Here is a 20233-nt window from a genome sequence, read left to right on the forward strand (position 1 = left end):
TGTGTAGTGACCAGGCCCAGCCGAGACGAGCTGTAGCTGCTTGAAGCAGACAGGCCCTCCAGGCCCTCGCCCACATCCCCAGGGGCCAGCCGGCCAGCCACCCAGGCTGACCCACCATCTCCCTTCTCTCATACCAAAGTAACAGTCTTGTCTTTTTATCGGTGGGAAAAAACTAAGTATCCATATGTAAGGACATTGGCTTATGATCTTAATGACTTATCAGAATCAGAAAAGACGCTGCAGTGCTTCTCTTTAGATGACTGAAGCTCTCGGTTCTGTGCGCTGAGCAGTGAGCGTGGCTGGTGAGAACTTGGGTTGGGGGCTGGTAAAAACAGTAGCAAATGCATATCAGTTTACTCCCTGAAGACATTTCTCTGCCACGGAAATGTACATTTAACACCAAGAAATCCTATAGTTAATGCTGTTGCCCTAGGTTGAATCAGCCAAGTCTTCGAGGTGCAAGGGTGATTCATGATTATGCATTTATAAACATGAGAGGTTGAATGTACAGTATTTATGCTTATTTTAAAAAGGAGCTTGTTACTACACACCTGTTAGAACAGCAGAATGAAAAATAGTGACTATCCCATGGGCTTCCCTAGTAGCTCACCTGGTGAAGAATCTACCTGCAATGCAGCAGACCCTGGTTCGATCCCTGGGTGGGGAAGATCCCCTGGAGAAGGGAATAGCAACCCACTCCAGTATTCTTTCCTGGAGAATTCCATGGACAGAGGAGCCTGGTGGGCTACAGTCCACAGGGTTGCAAAGAGTCGGACACGACTGAGTGGACACATACCACGTGCTGACGAGGACGTGGGGAAGCCAGCTCTCTCATACATGGGGGTGCGGTGGGAACTCAAAATGATGCAGCCATTCTGGGAAATAGTTTGGCAGTTTTCTAAAAAATTAAACATATGCTCACCATATGACCCAGCATTTATCCCAGAGAAATGAAAACCTTTGTCTACACAAAAACTTTACCAAAATGTTCACGGCAGCTTTATTTGATAATAAAAGCTTTATTTGTTACTCAGCAGTAATGAAATAATAAACTATTGATATCCGCAACAGCTTGGCTAGATCTCAAGGGAATTAGGCTTAGTTTTTCTTTAAAAAGCCAATCGCTAAAGGTTACATTTTTTTGATTCCATTTATAGTGCACTCTCAAAATGATAAAACTATAAGGTTGGGTAAGGTCCTACTGTTTAGCCCTGGGGACTATATTCAATATCCTGTGATAAACCATAATGGAGAAGGATATAAAAAAAAAAAGTCTATGTGTATGTGTAACTGAGTCAGTCTGCTGCACGTCAGAAATTACCACAACGTTGTAAGTCAACTATACTTCCATAATATATAATTAAGAAAAAAACTGTAGAGTTGGAGAACAAATGAGGGACAGAGGGTGGGCGTGGTTATGAAGGAGCAGTTCGGGCAACTGTGTTGACAGGACAGATCTGCATATTGATTGTGGTGGTGGCTACCTGACCCCCACCTGGTAGAACTCCCAGAAACGCACGCAGGTACACAACACACATGCACACAAACGAGTGCGCGTGAAATTGTCAAGATCTTGTACCAGTGTCATTTTTCTGGTCTTATTTTGTATCGTTGTTCTGTTTCCAGGAAAGTTTGGGGTTAATTCTCTTGGGTTACATGTGTGGTGTTTGGGAATGCTTTCTAATACAATGCACTAATTGTTCCTCTGCATGTTGCATGCTCCTCTGCAGGGTGAATTTGTAAATGAATATGTCGGCGAATTAATTGATGAGGAAGAATGCAGATTGCGAATCAAGCGAGCCCACGAGAACAGTGTAACTAATTTTTATATGTTAACTGTTACCAAGGTAAAATTGCTTTTTTTTTTTGGTAAGAACAAAGGATTTTTTTGGTTTAGTCTCATAGTCTTAGGTTGAATTCAGTTTCCTTCCTCTAATCCGGTTTCATTTCAAGCAAAATATAATAGTAGCCAGGATGCATCCTGCTGTAATATGCTCATTGTACCAGAATACAAAGGTGAGGGGTTGTCGCAGATCACGTGACACAGTACCGTGCGTGAGAAGGTGACCAGCAACAAGGTTAACACACCCGGATTTGAGCCCCAGCTCCTAGTCACAGGAAGACATGGTCCTCAGTTTGTTTATCACCAAGGAAGAGAGTCACCTCTGTGATTCCAAGTTACAAACCACCAGGAGAGTTCTGCTTTAGCAAAACAAATCCTAACTGTAAATCATTCTGTATATTTAGACTTTTTTTTTTTTTGAGTCAGGAAAAATGAATGCTGTCAAAGGAAAAGGGACAGTAAAACTTCTGATTTGATACATGCAACTGTGGGTGTTACTTGAAGCACATCACTGCAAAACCTACTTTACTAAATTTCTCCAGCAGTCCTCTGATTTATAGGTGACGAGAAACTGAGGTCCAGCCATGAGAAATGAGGTGTTGACTGTCTTGTTACAGCTTAACGAAGAACCAGGACTAGTCCCAGTGTTTCCTGTGTTCCAGGCTCTCTCTAAAACTGGATCAGAGTAGCATTAAAAGAAGTAGAAATCATTAAAGAGTATTAGTTTAACTGTTAGGTCACTGGAAGTTTTACCACTTTCACGAACAGATAATTTATAAACATAAAATGCCATTTCTTCATGGCTGCCGACTGTCCCCTTAACTCCCAGCCCCACTGCCGGTGACCCCTCCAGCCATCCAGACAACACTGGGGGGGCTGCGTCCTCCAGAGCCTTTCCGGATTATCGGAGTTTAAATTCAGGGAGCCAAATTGTTGGGCTTCTTATGATGCCTTGAACTTCTATATAAGTAAATGTAAATGACAAAGGTTACATCCCAGACTACAGCGTTTCCATCGGCCAGTCTCCCCAGTCTTCGCGCCGAGAAGTGTCTCGCTGCTCTCCCCTCTCTCTTTGCGGCTGAAGTTCTCATCCACCTGCACCCTGGCCCCAGCTCTGCTTCTCGCTCAGAGCAGGGATGGCAGCAAACCGCCATCATCCCCGTCTCAGTTAGCGTCCGAACTGAGCATGCTCTGCCCAGAAAATACCTTTCCTTCAGCCCCACGGCCAGCTGACATTCTCAGTGGCGTTATCTGTGGTCTGTTCCTAGAAACAAACTTTAAAAGAGCCCAGACTTCACATTGTCTTACTTGCTCTGACTTGGTCTCTGTGTAGAGAAGAGGACTCGGTCAGTAGCCCAGGGGCACATCTGTGAAACTGTAGGTGGTCAGGCCTCGGCTGGCAGCGCTCTGCGCTGCCCTGTGGTTCTTGCCTGAGCTGGGGGTTTCTCCGACACACTGATTCTCAGTTTTATGTCATAGGCGCTCTCTCTTCCTTTCTTTTCTTTTTGAAGGACCGTATCATTGATGCTGGCCCAAAGGGAAATTATTCTCGCTTTATGAACCACAGTTGTAATCCAAACTGTGAAACCCAAAAGTGGACCGTGAATGGAGATGTTCGCGTTGGGCTTTTTGCTCTTTGTGACATTCCTGCAGGTAAAAGGAACTTAACTTGCTCCCTCTCCCAGGACACTTCTTCAAGTTTTGACCTTCACGTATTTATTCAAATAAGATAAAGAGCTGTATTTAGAATTATCTGTCATTAAGAGGTAAAACTCTATATCCTGCAAAAGGGAGATTAATAGAAGCAAATTCTTTCTCCAAATGATTGCTGTCTGTGTAATGTAAGCAGATGTTTAAACGTTTGTTTTCTTTTTCAATTTAAAGTAATGAGCCTGCGTTAACATCAGCTGGTTTCTTGGGTTGTTTGTGGGAGCTCTTGTTTTGTTTTTAGTTTGAAAGAGCATTCTGTTCCAAATTAGACATAAAAAGCTTTTTGAAGCAGAGTTACTGCTTTTATTTTTCCTTACCCATCCACCATCATAACAGCAGGACTTAATTTCTCCTTTGTTAGAAAAATGAGTGGGAAGAGCAGTGCCCTCACTGAAAGGGATTTAAACTGTGTTCTGGCGCTCACTGTGGATCACTGAGGCCCAGCCAAAGGGAGCTTGGGCCTCCTCGTTTGAATCCCTGGGTCTTTGGTTTGTATAGTAAACCTGCGTTTTGAGCTCTTTTTCTGATCATAATGTAAGACATTAGCTACTGAACATGGTATGGTTGTGACAATTCCACAGTCATATTGTTCACTTGGACACTAGGTGTGAATTAGTTTTAGAAAAATAGGCCTGAACTAGAGCCCGTTTTTCTTGAGCCCGGATTTCAGATTCTCAGTCTGATTTCATAGTGTTTGACCACTTCAGTGAAAAGGCTGTGGTGGCCTTTGTAGAATATTTCTTTTTGCTTTCATCTGTGGGTGGGGATGTTTTCCGCTAGTTTGTTTGTTTGTTTGTTTCCCTTTCCCATCACTGCCTTCAGTGTGGGACAAGGAGGAGGGAAGGGTCTTCATGCCAGAATCCTGTCTCTTTTTTCAGTGTGAGGCTGTGTCTTTGACGGCTTCTCTCTTCCCCGGGACTTGAGTATGAACGCTTCTCTCTCTTGTGGCCTAGGGATGGAGCTAACATTTAATTACAACCTGGACTGCCTGGGCAACGGCAGGACGGAGTGCCACTGCGGGGCAGACAACTGCAGCGGCTTCCTGGGCGTGCGACCGAAGGTCAGTGGTGGGGCGGGCACTGTAGGAGAGTCTCAGGAAGAGTGGGCCAGATGATTTAAACTGTCAGGTTCTGAACATGTTTGTGTTTCTGATTGAACTGGAAGTCAGCAAACTCCTTTTCAAAAACATTAAAAAAAAATTCACCATACCCTAAAAGCCACCCAATTACACATATTAAATTGGTGGATTTTATGGTTTGTGAATAATATCTCAGTGTCTTTGCAATTTTGGAAAAAGGCACCTATTCAAAAGTCAATGAAAATGAAGCATTGTTTTTAAAATAGAGCAGTGTTCTTCTTTTTCTTTTTAATTTGGCTGCACCAGCTCTCTGTTGCAGCATGTGGGCTCTTTTAGTTAAAACATGTTGATTCTAGTCCCCTAACCAGGGATCGAACCCAGCCCCCCGCATTAGGAACACAGAGCCTTATCCACTGGACCACCAGGGAAGTCCCAATGAAACCTTGTTTTTTCATTTCTGTTATGGGACAAGCCCTTCTGGAGTTTTAGCTAACTGGACAACAGATGGATTTAACTGAACCTGAGATTGTAGGATTTTCCTTTCCCGTAAAGCTTCATGCACTGTGATCATTGAAACCATGATCCCTCTTTCCCACCAGTCGGCATGTGCCTCCACAGTTGAAGAAAAGGCCAAAAATGCTAAGCTAAAGCCGAAGCGACGAAAAATCAAAACCGAGCCCAAACAGCTGCACGAGGATTTCTGTTTCCAGTGTGGGGACGGTGGGGAGCTGGTCATGTGCGACAGGAAGGACTGCCCCAAAGCCTACCACCTGCTCTGCCTTAACCTGCCCCAGCCGCCCTACGGTGAGTGCCCCACCCGCCGCGGTCCAGCCCCCCGTGGGCTGCGCTGTGGGCAGCGGAGAGGACAGGTGGCCAGAGCAAGCAGCTCTCAGTGCGCGGGGGGATGCCCGGGGGCGGCAGGGCTGGGATCTTCTGTTCCCCGAGGTGGGCAGCTGGCCCCTGTGGTGTAGAGTTGGGGGCAGAGCTCACAGCCATGCCGCCAGGACCACTCAGATCTCTCGCGGGCCGAGGCCTGGAGCTGTGGTCAGCCGCACGCAGCCTCCAGCTGGAGAGGCAGGTGGGAGGCGGGGTGTCTGGCGGGCAGTGAACCTGGGCACTCACTGGGCGCTGTCCTGCTTCCCGCCTCTCCAGGAAAATGGGAGTGTCCCTGGCACCAGTGCGACGAGTGCAGCGCTGCGGCCATCGCCTTCTGCGAGTTCTGCCCCCGGTCCTTCTGTAAAGATCACGAGAAGGGGGCGCTGGTGCCCTCCGCCCTGGAAGGCCGGCTCTGCTGCTTGGAGCACGACCCCGCATCCCCCGTGTCCCCCGAGTACTGGAGCAAGATCAAGTGTAAACTGGAATCACAGGATCACGGAGAAGAAGTCAAAGAGTAAACAGGCGGGGAAAATGTCCTTCTTTTTATTTAAAGGAAAAAAAAGGAAAAGAAAAAAGTAGAGGACGCATCAGTGCAAGAAGAGACCGCTTCAACGTGGGCAGCCTCCTTGGCCAGCGGCACCGCCTCGCGAAAGCAGGAGTGGGGATCCAGTCCGCAGGCCGAAGCCAGTGGTGGGCTCTGGTGTTTTCAGTTCTGTCGGTTTGGGAATTCCTTTGTGGAGGGTTAGATTCACTTGGTCTTTTCTTGCCTTTTACTGTGCTTCAGAGCCTTTGCAGCTGGGAAAAAAGAGCTGTCTTCGCTTTTTAAAATAAGAACAGAGAAAAAAGAAAGTTTTTTGTTAATGAGATAAATTTAAAGTCTAGGATGTGTTCCGTGGGTGTACAAAAAAAAAGTAGTCATCATTCCTTTATTTATTTTCATTTTTTAAGATTCTGAGACGTGTAGTTCAGATAGTCTGGTCAGTGTATGTACATGTGTGTTTTAAGTAGGAATTGCAGAAAGCCCTCTAGAAAAGGGTGTGGCGGCGTCACAGGCTCCTCCCCCGGGCAGGAGGGTGGCCGACCTCGCTTTCCCTTCCAGGTGTCTCTCATGGCCTTAGAGACAGCTCTGTGGGAGGACTGAACCTGGCCTCTTGAAAACAAAAGCCCTCAGTGGATATTACCTCTGTGGTCTTACACTCGGCGGACTTTCTGATATGACTTTACCTAGAAAGGTACATAATGTGGTTGCTGGTTTTTCCTTCTGGAGGAAACTAGAAGCGGATGGCCTTGCCGAGTCTGAAGTGTTCTCCAATGATAATGGGTGTTTTGGTGAAGTGCATTTATGTGGGATGTGAATGCAGGGTTTGAATGGACATTCCTGTTATCCTGGGGCACTGGTAAAGGCAGCTAAAGGCAGATGAAGGGCACGGACCAAAAGTCGGAGCAGAGGCGCACCCTTGTCTGTCCAGTGTGCTGTGGACCCTGGTCTGGCTTGGAGAGAATGTTGGGTGTTTTATTTTCCGTCTCCAGGTCACACATCCCCTTTATCAGCTGACCACTCAGTTTCCTCATGGAAACTACACAAATGAATTTGAATTCGTGTGATTTGAGTGGCTTTTTCTGTTTAACTCCGCATTTGAGAGTGAAAGGGGCCAGGGCATTCCGCAAGTTACCTGTCAATTATGCAGTCCTTAGACTTGCCCCCACCAGGGACGGGAAGCATTTGTACAGGGTAGGTAAGGGCCACACAAACACACTTCATCGCGGGAAGCACTTAGGGAGAACTCCCGAGAAAGCAGTATTGGCAAGAATAGACACTCGTGAAGCGGACTGTCTGCCACACAACTCCCTCGCTTGTGATGCTTAGGAATATGTCTACTCCAGGATTCCCTGTATGGATCCATTAGTCTTGTCAGACCTTGTTGCAACACTGTACTAACTAGAAGTCTAGGGTTAGCTTGAATGAACGTTAACTTTCTCTGTGAATTTTGACTGCTTACAATTGCCTGTACCTGGCAGCATTTATTTTCCCTCCCGAAGTACCCAGTGACCTTACAAAAAGGCTGGGAAGATAGATGCTCCACGACATTCCTTCAGTTGTGCTGTGTGTCCTTTTTTTTTCTTATCAATTTAGAGCTCTTCTCTGGAAAAAAGAAAAACAAAATCTGTTTTGTGCCTCTTTTTTTTTTTTGTATTGTATATGTGCAATTATACTGGATTTTTTTGTTTAAAAAAACAAAAAACAAAACAACAAAAAAAACAAACACTACAATTCCTTTACTTAAGCTCCTAAACTGCCATTTGCGTGATTCCAGCAAATAATTTTGAGGTAACTTATTGAGCCTCCAGTAATTCTGTTGATTAGATACGGTCTCAAAAGAAAGAGCAAGATGGAAGATGCTACACACGTTACCAAACGCGACTGCCGCCAGTCACATGAATCACAGCTCACCAAAACACTAAACTTTGCTCTTGAGCAACTATAGAGTTTGATGTCCTTTTAAAAAAATAACTTAAGAAAATCTATGTTTTATCATACTAAAACTTTATTTTATATATGTATATGATAAACGTTTGCTTTTCTAAACTTCCTAACATGAAGGATTTCCTTTAATATTTGAACTGTAACTCGCGTTGAATCAGTATCCAACATGAAATCTTCTTGCTTTCTTTTGGACTTAGTGCTATTTAATATCTGACTTTTATATGGTAAGCCAGGGTATATCCTGTATTCTACAAATACCTTAGGTTTAAGTATTTTTATGCAGCTTCTGCATTGTGTCACATTTTGTTTGTGTATCTGTAACAGAGCTCTGCTGAGAGTTTTCTGATTTGGGGTGGGGGATGACGGGGTGGGTAGGTGGGGTGGGAGGGGGTGACTAACAGGATTGTTCTGCTATTTCAGAAATCAGGGTGGAAAGCAAAATCGCTGGCCGCAGCTCTGGAGTCCCTGTCCAGGAATGTCCTTTAACAGTCTCAGAAGTGGTTTTAGTCCTGCCAGTGCCAAGGAGCTCTCTACTCAGACCTTGTGGTGTCACAAGTTTACGTATTTTAAAGGTGCGGGCTATGGAAGCAGGCAAAAGAGTAAGTCGTGCTTTCTGTTTGCAAAGTAACCATCCACGCAGTGTGCATAGTATCCGAGCAGTGTGCTTGCCTGTGGTTCGCCATGAAATACTGCAACAGACACGTTGCTTACTCACAGCCAGAAGTTGTTATTTGAGTTGCTAACTGTGAGATCGAGCTGTAGTCAGACCATAAATGGCTGCTTTTTACTTCTTATCTGAAAATGAAATAACATCAAGCAGCACGGGATAACAGTGGTATTTTTTTTGAACCGTATGTTGGTTCAGAGAAAAAGTGAATGTTAAGGTTTTTCATAATCAGCAGAACACTTCAGAAACTGGGTCTGTAACAACTAGAGGTGAGATTCCAGACCTTCCAGGCCCTGGTGGGCGTCTGCCTGTCGCTTTTGGCAGGGTTGGGGGTGGGCTGCATTTCTGGAAGGCAGAAGCAGCTGGAGGAAGTGAGTCACTTCTTGACTGTCTAATCAGGGCTACAGTTAGGAGTGAGGTGGGTTTTATTTTCATTTCTCTTTTTAACACGTTCCCACCCTATCCTAATTCTCAAAAAAGCTTTTGCCTAAGCTATAAAATAGGCTGACTTTTAGAATCATTGAAACTTGGAGATTTCTATGTGTTCAAGTCAGGAACACATCTAAAGGCTAAAAAAATAAAATAGGGAAGGGGGAAGGCTGCTCCCTGCCGCCATTTCCACAGAGTATTTGGAAGCAGGTCTGGCAAGAATGCTGTGATGCCCACAACCTCGAGATAATCACATAAAGGACTCTCAGACAGGGCGGCGATCGGACACCTTTCTTTCCTGATTGTGAAGCAGTTTCCTTACTTCATAGTAGCTTGTTGCGTGGTATGTTCCAGGCAGGGTCCAGCCCATATCTGCAGTTTGGAAGCAGAGGGGCCAGCCGTGTGGAGCGCAGGCTCTGGACTCCCGGGGATTTGTTGCTTGTCTCTCATTTCATTTTAAAACAGAAAGTTACGATGCTCCCACACACCATGTCCCATTAGGATGAGAAAATTCGTCACCATGGCTTGCTAACAGCTTGGGAAGCTCACACCAGTTGTCCTGCAGGAGGGACAGCATGAAGGGACAGGGGAAGTTGCTCGATTGTCGAGCAGTGCAAATTAGACTTGAATTACTTCTTAAAAAGCTGGTGTGTCTAGATCCCTCCGGTCGGAGCTGCAGCAGACATGAAGTGATCACTCGGAACAATTTCCTTTAGCCTCAGGCCACCTAGACTTGGGCTTCCCTGGTGGCTTAGCTGGTGAAGAATCCACCTGCAATGCAGGAGACCCTGGTCCAATTCCTGGAATGGGAAGATCCCCTGGAGAAGGGAACGGCTACCCACTCCAGTATTCTGGCCTGGAGAATTCCATGGACTGTACAGTTCATGGGGTCACAAAGAGTTGGACACAACTGAGCGACTTTCGCTTTCTTTCACCTAGACTTGGACTCTGGTTATTTGTAAACAAAGAGAGTGGAACTCACTTCCATTTTCAGATAGGCTCGGGAGTAGACTTAGCTTTGCCATGTACTGACATATACGAAAGAGTTGGAAATTTGTATATACTAAAAATCTACCAACGTTTATCTAGGGTGGGGTACTGGGAGAAATGGGGTTACAGTAGGGTGAGGGAGGGGAATTATAATGTTTACCACAGGTACGAAGTAGTCACTTTAACATTGAGACCTCTGCCTCATTGAATTCAGGTTTTTTAAGTACTTGAAATTCCTCAGATTCTCCTTGTTTTACAGTTATTTTTAAATTTATGAAGTAGAAAGCATTGTTTTGTACACTGTTTTGTCTCTTACCCTCTTGAACTTGGATTAGAGGCGAAGTTCTGCACATGGGAGTGTCCACAGTAGGTCTCTCAGATTCAGTGCACGTAGTCAGGGAAGAGACTCCTGCATGAAATACCAGCAGCATTTACATGAGTATTTCCTATGTATGTTCTTTACTTTGGTATTTTGTCAACCCCTCTCCCCACACACCGATTCTTTCCTTTTAGTGGATGCCTGTGTAGGGGAAAAAAACTTTGCACTTACGTCACACTCCTGAAACGCCGGGTGTGACCTGTGTGTTTCACACCCATTTCCGTTCTTTCCCCAGTCAGTCCATGGCTTAAGTGACAAGTTCAGGTGCGGGTGGCATGTTTGTACGAAGGGGGAGGAGGTAGAGAAATACCTGTCCTTCAGGAGCATCCCAAAGTCATTAGCGTGTAAGAGAAAGGGAGAAGAGGGATAGTTGCCAAAGGCCTTTATTCAGTCCTTTGTCTTCTGTGTGACATCACTGCATCTGCTAATTGGCAAGAAGGCACCCTCGGGTTCCCCTTCCCCAGCCGGCAGACTCCTGATGTGTGCACACCACCGTCAGTATCCATCAGATGACCTAGACGAGGGGTGTGTATGGTGTGACTCTTGTCAGTTTAGAAGTGGACTGGATAAAATGCCCTTTTCCTTCACTGTCACTAACATTGCTCTTTATCTCATTCGTGCTGGCACATGCCCTCCATGTTAAACAAGAAAATCCTGTCGCCACTGATAACTAAGATGCTAGATGATGATTGCAACTGGCTAATAATAAGGTTCTTTTTATATATAAGGGTGTGTGCATAATTGGAATTGACATGAGAAATCCATTTGTATCCACTTGTGATATTGCACAACCACAGATACCTACAGATTCTGTTTCATTTCCTCGTGATCTTTATCTGTGACAATGACCTTTGTAGATTGGTTATTTCTGTACTTTGTTTATCTGTAATAAACTTTGTAATCCTGTGAAATGTTATTTTGCCTAAATCACTTGAGACTTGAGTCTTTAATAACAAAGCATCAATATTCACTAAAAGTCAATCTCTTTTATTAGAGTTTCTGTGACTTGGCTAGAAGCTCCTGATACTAAGGATTAGTGTTCATTTTCCCTGGGGGGTGTTCCACTAGGGCATTACTGAATAATGACTTGATGTTGCCACATAGACTTCAAGATATATGATATTTTGGGGATTTTGTTGATTGGCCCATGTTTTATTGCATAGTGTGAAACGTTTAAAGCTTGGTTAACCTGTAAATAGGTTATTGTTGACTAGTTACAGTGTATTAGGATTGCCTGTAATATTTAAGCTTCTTACTACTGTGTGTGCTGGTAGGAACATATAATTTTTGTACATTCTATTTACTGAGATGTTACCTTTTTTATTTTACAAATACTTTGGGATTCAAATTTTTTTTTGCTTCCGTGAGGATTAATTTGGAAAGATTTTTAATGACATTCCACTGATTTCCTATTTTGCTTGAGATTGACTTCAATAAATTGTCCTGTATGTTCCAAAATTAAATATATGGACTTGTTCATTGCCCGTAACTTCTTGCTACAACTCAGTGGCCAACAGTCCACCCTGGGCGGGAGGGGTCCAGAGCGGGGTTGGAAGACCTCGTGCGTCTAACCCGCCGGTGGGCCCCGCAGCCCGAGGTCTAGCGGAGCTGCGGAAAACTCGGACCTGGCAACGCAGCAACACTGCGCGCTTCCCGGGAGCTAAGGCCGAGTGAGTACGAAGCGTCGGGCGAGCATGGGAGAGCGGGTGGAGAGACACTCGGGGAGCGACCCCTCCCTCCGTCCGGCTCCGCCCCGCCCACCTTCCCCGCCCCCGGCACGGTGCCCCGCCCCTCTCAACGCCCCGCCCCCGGCGCCGCCACGTCAGCCTCGAGCGCGCGCCGGGCGATGGGCAAAGGGAAGGCGGCGGCGGCGGCCCTCGCGGCCGAGGTGGGCGTGCGGCTCGCGCTGTTCGCGGCCTTCCTGTAAGGACTGGAGCTCTGGCCCGCTCCGCGACCCCGGACCCGGGCCCTCAGCCCCCCACCCTCCTTTGCGAGACCCGGCCGGGTTCCGCGCGAGCTTGCCGGAAGCCGCCGACGCTCCGCTCCTTTGTGTCCCCTAGGGCGACGGAGCTGCTGCCGCCCTTCCAGAGGCTCATCCAGCCCGAGGAGATGTGGCTTTACCGGAATCCGTACGTGGAGGCAGAGTATCTCCCCACCAAGCCGATGTTTGTGCGTGGAGGGCCAGCCTGCCTTCTGACCGCGCTTTTCAGGGCGTTGGGCGGTCATCGCGGCGACGTTTATGGGGAGTTCGCTGCTAGACGGGGCCGTGCTTCTCTGCGGGGTTGAGAGAGGATGTCCCTCCGCTTTGGCTCGGGAGACGTGCTGGGGGGCAGGGCGGCCAGGGGAGCTCGGGGCCGCGGACCCTGGATGCCGCACCTGCAGGGGGCAGTTAAGGTCTGGTGTGTGGCTTCTGCTGTCACTCCGCCCCCCTTGCTGTCGGAGGTCTTATGTTTTCAACCTGATTCTGTTCTCTTTCGTGTGCTCGGCTCCGCTGTGTCCCGTGCAGGTCATCGCCTTCCTCGCCCCGCTGGCTCCGGTCCTCCTGGCCAGGTGTCTCAAGGCGGCGGACGCAGCCGACAGCCGGCAGGCCTGCCTGGGTGAGTGCCCCCCGCCCTCGGCCGTCGGGTCCCCCCCATGGAGCTGGCGGCCTCAGTGTGTGGGGACCACGTGCTGCGAGTCCCTGTGGTGACTCTGCCTCTCCTCTACCCCCCTTTTTACCTGTGAGCTGTGGGTCACCTCCCGGGTACACCTGTACGCACAGGAGTGTGTGCGCCTATGGCGCATCCTCAGGCTAAGCCACAAGTCCTCCCTGTGGCACCGCAGTGCCACCAGGGCCCGCGTTCCTTTTATGCTCGTCTGGCTGGAGGCCGACCACTCTGCTGTCCCACGAGACGGTGTCCCCTGTGGCTGTGCTGAACGAGACAGGGACCTCCACAGACCCAGTGACAGTGAGTTTCTTTGCTTTGCAGCGGCCAGCCTGGCCCTGGCCCTGAATGGCGTCTTCACCAATACGATCAAACTGATAGTGGGGAGGTGAGTGCCCTAGCTGCCGCCTGCTTTCAGCCCTACCCGGTCAGGAGAGCGGGGTCACGCAGCCCCAGCCGTATCTTCCCGAGCCTCTTCTAACGCTTCCTCCCTTCCCTCTGCCTTGGTGCCCGGCTGACACTCGGGCTCTCTTCTGCCCAGAACAGCACATTCCCCAGTGCCAGAGTCAGTGTCCTCCAGAGCACCCCGAGGAAGCTGCAGCATCACTGGCTCTTTCCCCTAACAAGTAATTATGCGCTGCAGCAGCCTTTTTTTTTTTTTTTGATTTAAATACTAACCTTGGAAAAATAAGGCTTTTCTCTTCGTGGTGACTGTCCAGTCCAGTTTCATTATTTTGCCTGGGATGCTATTTGACAGACAGTTAATAGGTTAATCGATGCCTAACACAACCGGAGAACAACTGCTGGAGTCGCAAATGATCCTGGTTCAGACCTGGCCGTATTTCTTCCAGGCCACGCCCAGACTTCTTCTACCGCTGCTTCCCGGATGGGCGAGCCCGTGGAGACTTGATGTGCACAGGCGACAAGGCGGTGGTGAATGAGGGCCGCAAGAGCTTCCCCAGTGGCCATGCTTCCTGTATGAATCCCATGTGGACTCTACATCCGTGGGGTTTTTTTTAAATCATTGAATTTAACCCAAGGGAACTTGTGAGGATGGGAACATCTCACGCACTCTTGTTCTTGTATCTAGAAGTCGGAGAGCCCCCCTTCTTTAATAACAAGCTTGAACCTCAAGTATTAAACATTTAAGGACAGAGGAAGTAGTTTCCCTTCATGAAATTTGAACATTTTATTATTACTGTATTATCCTGCCTAAATCCTGCAATCTCCTGCTAGTGATAAAAATAGTAACCAACCTTTATGGAAGAGTTACTCTAGTCAGGTGCTTCCAAAAGCATTTTAGATTCGTGTCTCATTTGACAGCATATTAGCCCAATGAGATGGATTCTGTTATTTTTATGATTCCCACTTATATACGAGGAAACGGAAGCACTGGGAAGTGAAGTCCCATCGCTTAGGATTCCAAAAACTCTTTTCCGGGTAAATGTCACTCACTTTGGGACATAATCCGTCATTTTCCCTTGTTTTTCCTCCCTCATAACTGACAGTCTCGATCACTTATCTGCACCAGAAGCTACAAAAAGGGCTAAGAACGTGTTCCTAACCCTGTCTTCTTTGACATACTGAGAGGTTTTCCCTCTTCTAGTTGCATTTGCCGGTCTGGCCTTCGCATCCTTCTACCTGGCGGGGAAGTTACACTGCTTCACACCACAAGGCCGGGGGAAATCTTGGAGATTCTGTTCCTTTCTGTCACCCCTGCTTTTTGCAGCTGTGATTGCACTGTCCCGTACTTGTGACTACAAGCATCACTGGCAGGGTAAGTGAGGCGTCCGCCGTAGCTTGGGACACACCCCCCGGGTATCTGCTGAGCGAACAGACAAGTGTGCAGAGGATGGGAGAGTGGTTTATTGCTCCATGGGAAATGAGAAAGCACACTGTTAGCTTTTAAACAGACTACCAAAGAGGGACATCCTAATTTTCCCGTTACTTTGAAGCATCATAAGTTCAGAAAAAACTCAAGAAATTTTTTTACAACCAACCTCAAAGTTCAGTTTACTTACTATCTTAAAAGTTGACTTCACTGTCAAGGTTTTTGTTCTGTAATGGAAGTGAAATTTAAGTTGAATGATATAGTAAAACATTCAAATTACAGAGTATCTGCAGAGAAAGCCCAAAATTTAAAAAAAAAAAAATCTGACAGCTAGAGGCCCTTAGGAGCTGTTCTGAAGAATAAATTTTTGCAAAGAGGCAACTCCTGGAGAGTTTATTCCTTCCTCTAGAACCCTTTGAATGGTGATGAGGAGTTTTTCATAGTATTCAATGAACCTGTTATTCTTCCAAACTACTGAACGACTGAACTGAAACTTACCTAAGTAAAGATGTGTTTTGATTTGGTGTTTAAGGGAACAGCTTGATAATGACAATAGTGCAGCTATATGATTAAACTAAGAAAATCCCCCAAAACCATAACCCTGGAATATAGGGGGGTTTGCAGGCTAAATGAGTAGCCCTGGAGGGTCAAGCTCCCTCCACTGGCAAGCATGACTTGTGAGTGAGGGAAGGCCGTCTCCTCTGTCTTCGTTCAGATGTCCTGGCTGGATCTGCCATCGGCCTGACGTTCGCATATAGCTGCTACAGGCAGTACTACCCTCCACTGACGGTCGCCGAGTGTCACATGCCACTGCCCCTCAGCCCTGCTCTTCCTGCCGCGGTGCAGAAGCAGCCCCACGGCCCACAGCCTTTCTGTGTTTAGACACTGGAGCCGCCTCCCTGGAGAACAGGCGCATCAGACCTCCTCTCTTCCCACGCCCAGGACAAGAATGTCTGACCTTTACCTCCTGAGGCACAGGTGAGGACAAAGGCCCACTGGTGCCCCAGCACACAGGGATTTATTGAGAGGGGTCGAAGTCCCTTTTCACTGCTGTTTGCCATGAATAGTCCCCCAACAGCTTACGAGTCTGGTCCACCGGATTGGTATCCCAAGATCCAGTGTTTTCATGTGTAACTTCAGTACACTCTTAGAAGGATTTTGTCACAAAGAAGCATTTACCTTAGCCTCACCTTATCCTAGACACTAGCATTGATTACCAAAACTTAACTTCCACTTTCCATAGCTCAGAATCTTAAAATCCAGGGCATAAGCAATTAAATTACTTTATTTCTGTTTACTTTCTCTGGTGGGACAATTCCACGCCTGAAATAGGAAAATGTCCAATTCTGTCTAATTTACCAGTTATGCTTATCCAAGTCCAGCTAAGTAGTGCTGTCCCTTCTGAATTCTGTGAACATAAGTGATTTGATAATTTGTTGAATTCCTGAGTAAACACAGTAAACAGAAAATGGTCAGGCGCGCCGGTTCAGCACCAACAGTGGATCCCGGTTCCCACCGCACCTGTGCTGAAGCGAGCTCACGAGCCGCCCCGCCTCCAGTCAGGGCTGCAGCCCTGTGCGATCACACCCACCCTGCCAGGTGGCTGAGGCAGGACGGTGCTCAGAGACTTACCTGGAGGCAGGTCGACGTCTCCTACCCGGTCCCCAGTGGGCCATGAGGAACCGTTCCAGGGCGCGGTTGGAACTGATGCATGGGGCCTGAGACTACCCTTCTCTTTATGCTGATCATACTTTAACGTGACCTTGTTGTGTGTACTTCTTTCTATAACATTTTTAGTGCACCTTTTTCCTTATGTAAATGCAATATGCAAATAAAATGGTGAATGTGGGCTTTGCACTTAAAGTTCCATTTGAGAAACATTTCAAAGTTAAACACTGGATTCCCCATCTAAGTGACTCAACTGTCTCCAGCAGTGGCTGATGTTAATAATACCAAAGAGCTCTCAATATTTACCTTATAGTCACCGTACTTTTAACAGTCAAGGGGAGAAGAACCCAAATGGCAGTTCTCTGCCCAGTACTTTTTTTAAACTTGTTTTAGTTAACACAGAGGGGAGGAGGAAATGGTTATTGTACTCTTTTTGATCTTTGATGGATGAGCCAGATAGAAGTAGGCAACTGGTCAAATTGGTTTTATTTCAGTATTTACTAAAGTTTTAAATATAATCACATAAAAAACAAACATTTCAAAAAGTGCAAAATATTAGAAAGCTAATCAGTGCTATTAATCTTTCCATGCAAACAATCTCTTGCTGAGATAAGCAATACCAATTCTGCAGCTGGGAATATGTATAAAATGATACTCTGCCATGCAGAGTTTAAAAAATAGGCTTGGTCAAGAGATTGCACATGATACAACTGAAGTAGTGCCAAAAATATACAACTGAATAAGGAACTTAAGTTAGGCTTAGTACCCTGTGTGAGAGGCAGCCATGATACCAACACAGGGCATGCACAGCATATAAAGCTCTTTCCAGTCACCTGCCCTTCACCACCAGGAAGGAAACACTTCTTAGTACAAACAGTGGTTTGTCTAACAATCCGGGGTGATGCTGTTCATCTTTGGTTACAGGGACTCACTCTTGCTTGTCCTTTGGCTTACTCTTATAATTTACTTACTCTGTTAATAGGAAGAGTAAATTTAAATTTGAAGACAACAACTTGATGAAAGCGTCCCCTTTACATTGAATGCTACTTAATTCTCAATAACCCTTATTTCGGTCTCGGAGTTTATGTAGTAAATAAAGGATTTCATAGAGCTGAAACATCTTAGTGGGTTGGTCAGCATTAGTCTGTAAGCAGGGGGACACGGAGAGGCCAGGCTCTCACCAGTATCCCAACCTTATCTCCAGCGTGAAGGGAACATTCCCTCTGCTGTCACAGAGATGGCGTGTGTGAATGCTGAGTGCCGGGGGTCTGCACTCACCCATCTCACTTGCACACTCTGACGCTGACTCTGCAGCAGCTGTTCTAGCCCCACAGAGCCAGGTTTCTCTTTCGGAGTGAGGAACCTCTCCCCCTGGGCGGACCCACACCTCCCCCAGCACTGCCTGTGCCTGTCCAGTTGCTCCCTGCACTGCGGGGACTCAGAGGCGACAGTGCCCGTTTAAAGAGAACAGTCTTCAACACTCCCTTCACACGAGCAGATGTGGCAGATGGCTTTCACGAGTTGTTCCACCATGAACACACCACTAAAAGGTTTTATTCATCACTCCATAAGCAGTCAAAGCTGTGAAACTGCAGGTTTATCAACATTTATAACTTTACCCTAAACTGAAGAACTAACAAATAACTAGGTTGGACTTCATCGAGAGTCTCCCAGCTTGAAGTATGATATGATATAAAAAGGCAGGTCTAGGATATATCTCTCTAAAGATGCAGCTGATGGAAACTAAACTGTCCACTTTAGACTCTTAGAGCAGCTCAAATAGCTGTAAAAACAATGAACAGCCTCTGTGAGTCCTAGCAATAAATCTTGTCAGTCAACTATAGAAAGTAAACAGTATTTATAATTTTAGTCTTCCTTCATACAGTACGTGTAGAAAACAAAAGTTGGATGGAAAGAATCTGCCCACCAGTCTCCCTCCTCCACTTAGATCTAGCCTTCCAACGCAGAGAATACCCATGACCATAAGCAGACCCAGAATGGCTTCTGAGTCTCAGGAGCCTACTACCAGATCAGAATATTCTCTAAAGATAAACAATAACCTCCCAGAAAAATGTACACCGAACCCAAAACAAACTCAAGGCAGGCTTTATACCATCTCAAGTAATAAGCAATAGAGTGGTATGTAAATACCATCAGAGAATTAAAGATGCAGACTACCCGCAGCCATGAAGAAAGAATGGCGAATGTTTCTGTGAAGCCAGTGGTAAAAAGTAACAGGGTCTTCCCTTTGCTTTTCCACTTGCTTCCAGAGAGGAAGATTATCTTCCAGAGACCCCAGTGGTGAGTAAGGGGCAGGCAACATGCAGGGAACACAGCTGAGAGGAAAACGCAGGAACAAAGAGGCAGGTTTTCTCGGGAAAGATCCCTCAGTGTCCATCTAGGGGAGAAAGTGGAAGAGAGGTCATCACGCTGAAGGCAACCAACCAGAGAGAACACCAGAGTCTGACACACAAGCTTTCTAACTATCAATACATATATACAGGGCTGAGTAATGTAAATCCCAGGCTGGGCTATCTATACTTAAAGCTGAAACTGCTGCAACTGCAAGGAGCTCAAACCAGTCCATCCTAAAGAACATCAACCCTGAATATTCACTGGAAAGGCTGATGCTGAAGCTCCAATACTTAATACTTCGATGCTGGGAAAGATTGAAAGCAAAAGGAGGAGGAGATGGCAGAGGATGAGTTGGTTAAATGGCATCACCGACTCAATGGACATGAAAATGAGCAAACTCCAGGAGATAGTAGAGGACAGAGGAGGATGGTGTGCTCCAGAACATGGAGTTGCAAAGAGTCGGACACAACTTAGCAACTGAACAACAATGTAAATCCCAGAATGGACTGTATGTACTTAAAGCTGTACATGTTTGTCAGTGTAACTCTTAGATGGTCAGAACCATGAAGATTCTGAGTTTAGATCCTAAAAATGACAAGTGTTATTGGACCAAGTTGCTAGCAAAACACACACTAACCTTTCTCTAAATGGCCTTCAGTGCTTTTTTTCCCATGAATTTTAAGCAGAGTCCCTCTAAAAATGAGTAATAACCTAGATCTTGGTGACAAGCAACAAAAAAGTACATTTCAAGCAGTTTTTGAGGCTCCACATGTTAATATGTAGGAACAATGCTAAATACATCACATTTAAAAACTTACATTAAGCAGCCTTAGGTGGTTCATTTTTACTGTAAAGGCTGATCAAGGAAGATACCCTGGGTTTGGTAGATTTCTTTGAGGACCAGCAATACTGTATCTTCAGACTCCCTAGAGAAAGAAAAGATCATGTTGTAAAAAGAAACTAATATTTGTACTAGGTGTTTTACATATACTATCTAACAATCTACACAACCACCTTACAAGTTCATTATTTTTACTGTTTAAAAAACATCTGGCTCAGAAGTGGTGAATCTGACAGTGTCTTGGAAGGTAACCTAACGAAGAAGTTGTTTGTTAGGTTACCTTCTAACAAAGAAGTCTAGCGTTGTGCTCTGTTGCCGGGAGCCAGCGAGGGAAATCCTACCCGTGGCAAAGGTCAACTGGGGAAGAGGCCTGACGGGCAAAGGCTAATCAGGACTCGAGGAGCCCCCTGGACTTACCTGAGCATCTACCCCAAAG

At 46.3% G+C, this 20233-nt stretch overlaps 3 protein-coding genes across 11 annotated transcripts in view; 2 read left to right on the forward strand and 1 right to left on the reverse strand.

The window, feature by feature from the left end:
- Nucleotides 1-8345, forward strand: part of NSD3 (nuclear receptor binding SET domain protein 3) — a 101842-nt gene extending 93497 nt beyond the window's left edge. For 2 of the 3 annotated variants that reach the window (XM_055416606.2, XM_055416609.2), the window contains 5 exons: nt 1731-1847; nt 3355-3496; nt 4507-4613; nt 5231-5435; nt 5784-8345. In XM_055416606.2, the coding sequence (XP_055272581.2) occupies nt 1731-1847; nt 3355-3496; nt 4507-4613; nt 5231-5435; nt 5784-6025 (813 nt within the window). In that variant the 3' untranslated portion in view covers nt 6026-8345. The remainder of the gene's footprint in view (nt 1-1730; nt 1848-3354; nt 3497-4506; nt 4614-5230; nt 5436-5783) is intronic. The other variant, XM_055416607.2, reaches the window with a different exon arrangement.
- Nucleotides 8346-8364: 19 nt separating this feature from the next.
- On the forward strand, nt 8365-16781 carry PLPP5 (phospholipid phosphatase 5). 4 transcript variants are annotated; one of them, XM_055416603.2, is made up of 7 exons: nt 12244-12380; nt 12518-12626; nt 12964-13054; nt 13427-13490; nt 13954-14078; nt 14709-14879; nt 15649-16781. In XM_055416603.2, the coding sequence occupies exons 1-7, from the start codon at nt 12304-12306 to the stop codon at nt 15813-15815; spliced, it is 804 nt and encodes a 267-aa protein (XP_055272578.2). In that variant the 5' UTR covers nt 12244-12303; the 3' UTR covers nt 15816-16781. The 4 variants fall into 4 exon arrangements, with proteins under 4 accessions (XP_088688902.1, XP_055272578.2, XP_055272580.2 ...); XM_055416605.2 differs by having other exon boundaries at nt 12263-12345; XM_055416604.2 differs by having other exon boundaries at nt 12276-12345; nt 12518-12586.
- Nucleotides 16782-17069: 288 nt separating this feature from the next.
- The window catches only part of DDHD2 (DDHD domain containing 2), a 28780-nt gene continuing 25616 nt past the window's right edge, over nt 17070-20233 (reverse strand). For all 4 annotated transcript variants that reach the window (XM_088832775.1, XM_055416602.2, XM_055416601.2 and 1 more), the window contains 2 exons: nt 19775-19882; nt 17070-18999 (listed from right to left, as the gene is read on the reverse strand). In XM_088832775.1, the coding sequence (XP_088688901.1) occupies nt 19801-19882 (82 nt within the window). In that variant the 3' untranslated portion in view covers nt 17070-18999; nt 19775-19800. The remainder of the gene's footprint in view (nt 19000-19774; nt 19883-20233) is intronic.

Source organism: Moschus berezovskii, chromosome 26 (assembly GCF_049115385.1).
Source record: "Moschus berezovskii isolate FMDL1 chromosome 26, NW_MosBer_1.0, whole genome shotgun sequence".
NCBI lineage: Eukaryota > Metazoa > Chordata > Mammalia > Artiodactyla > Moschidae > Moschus > Moschus berezovskii.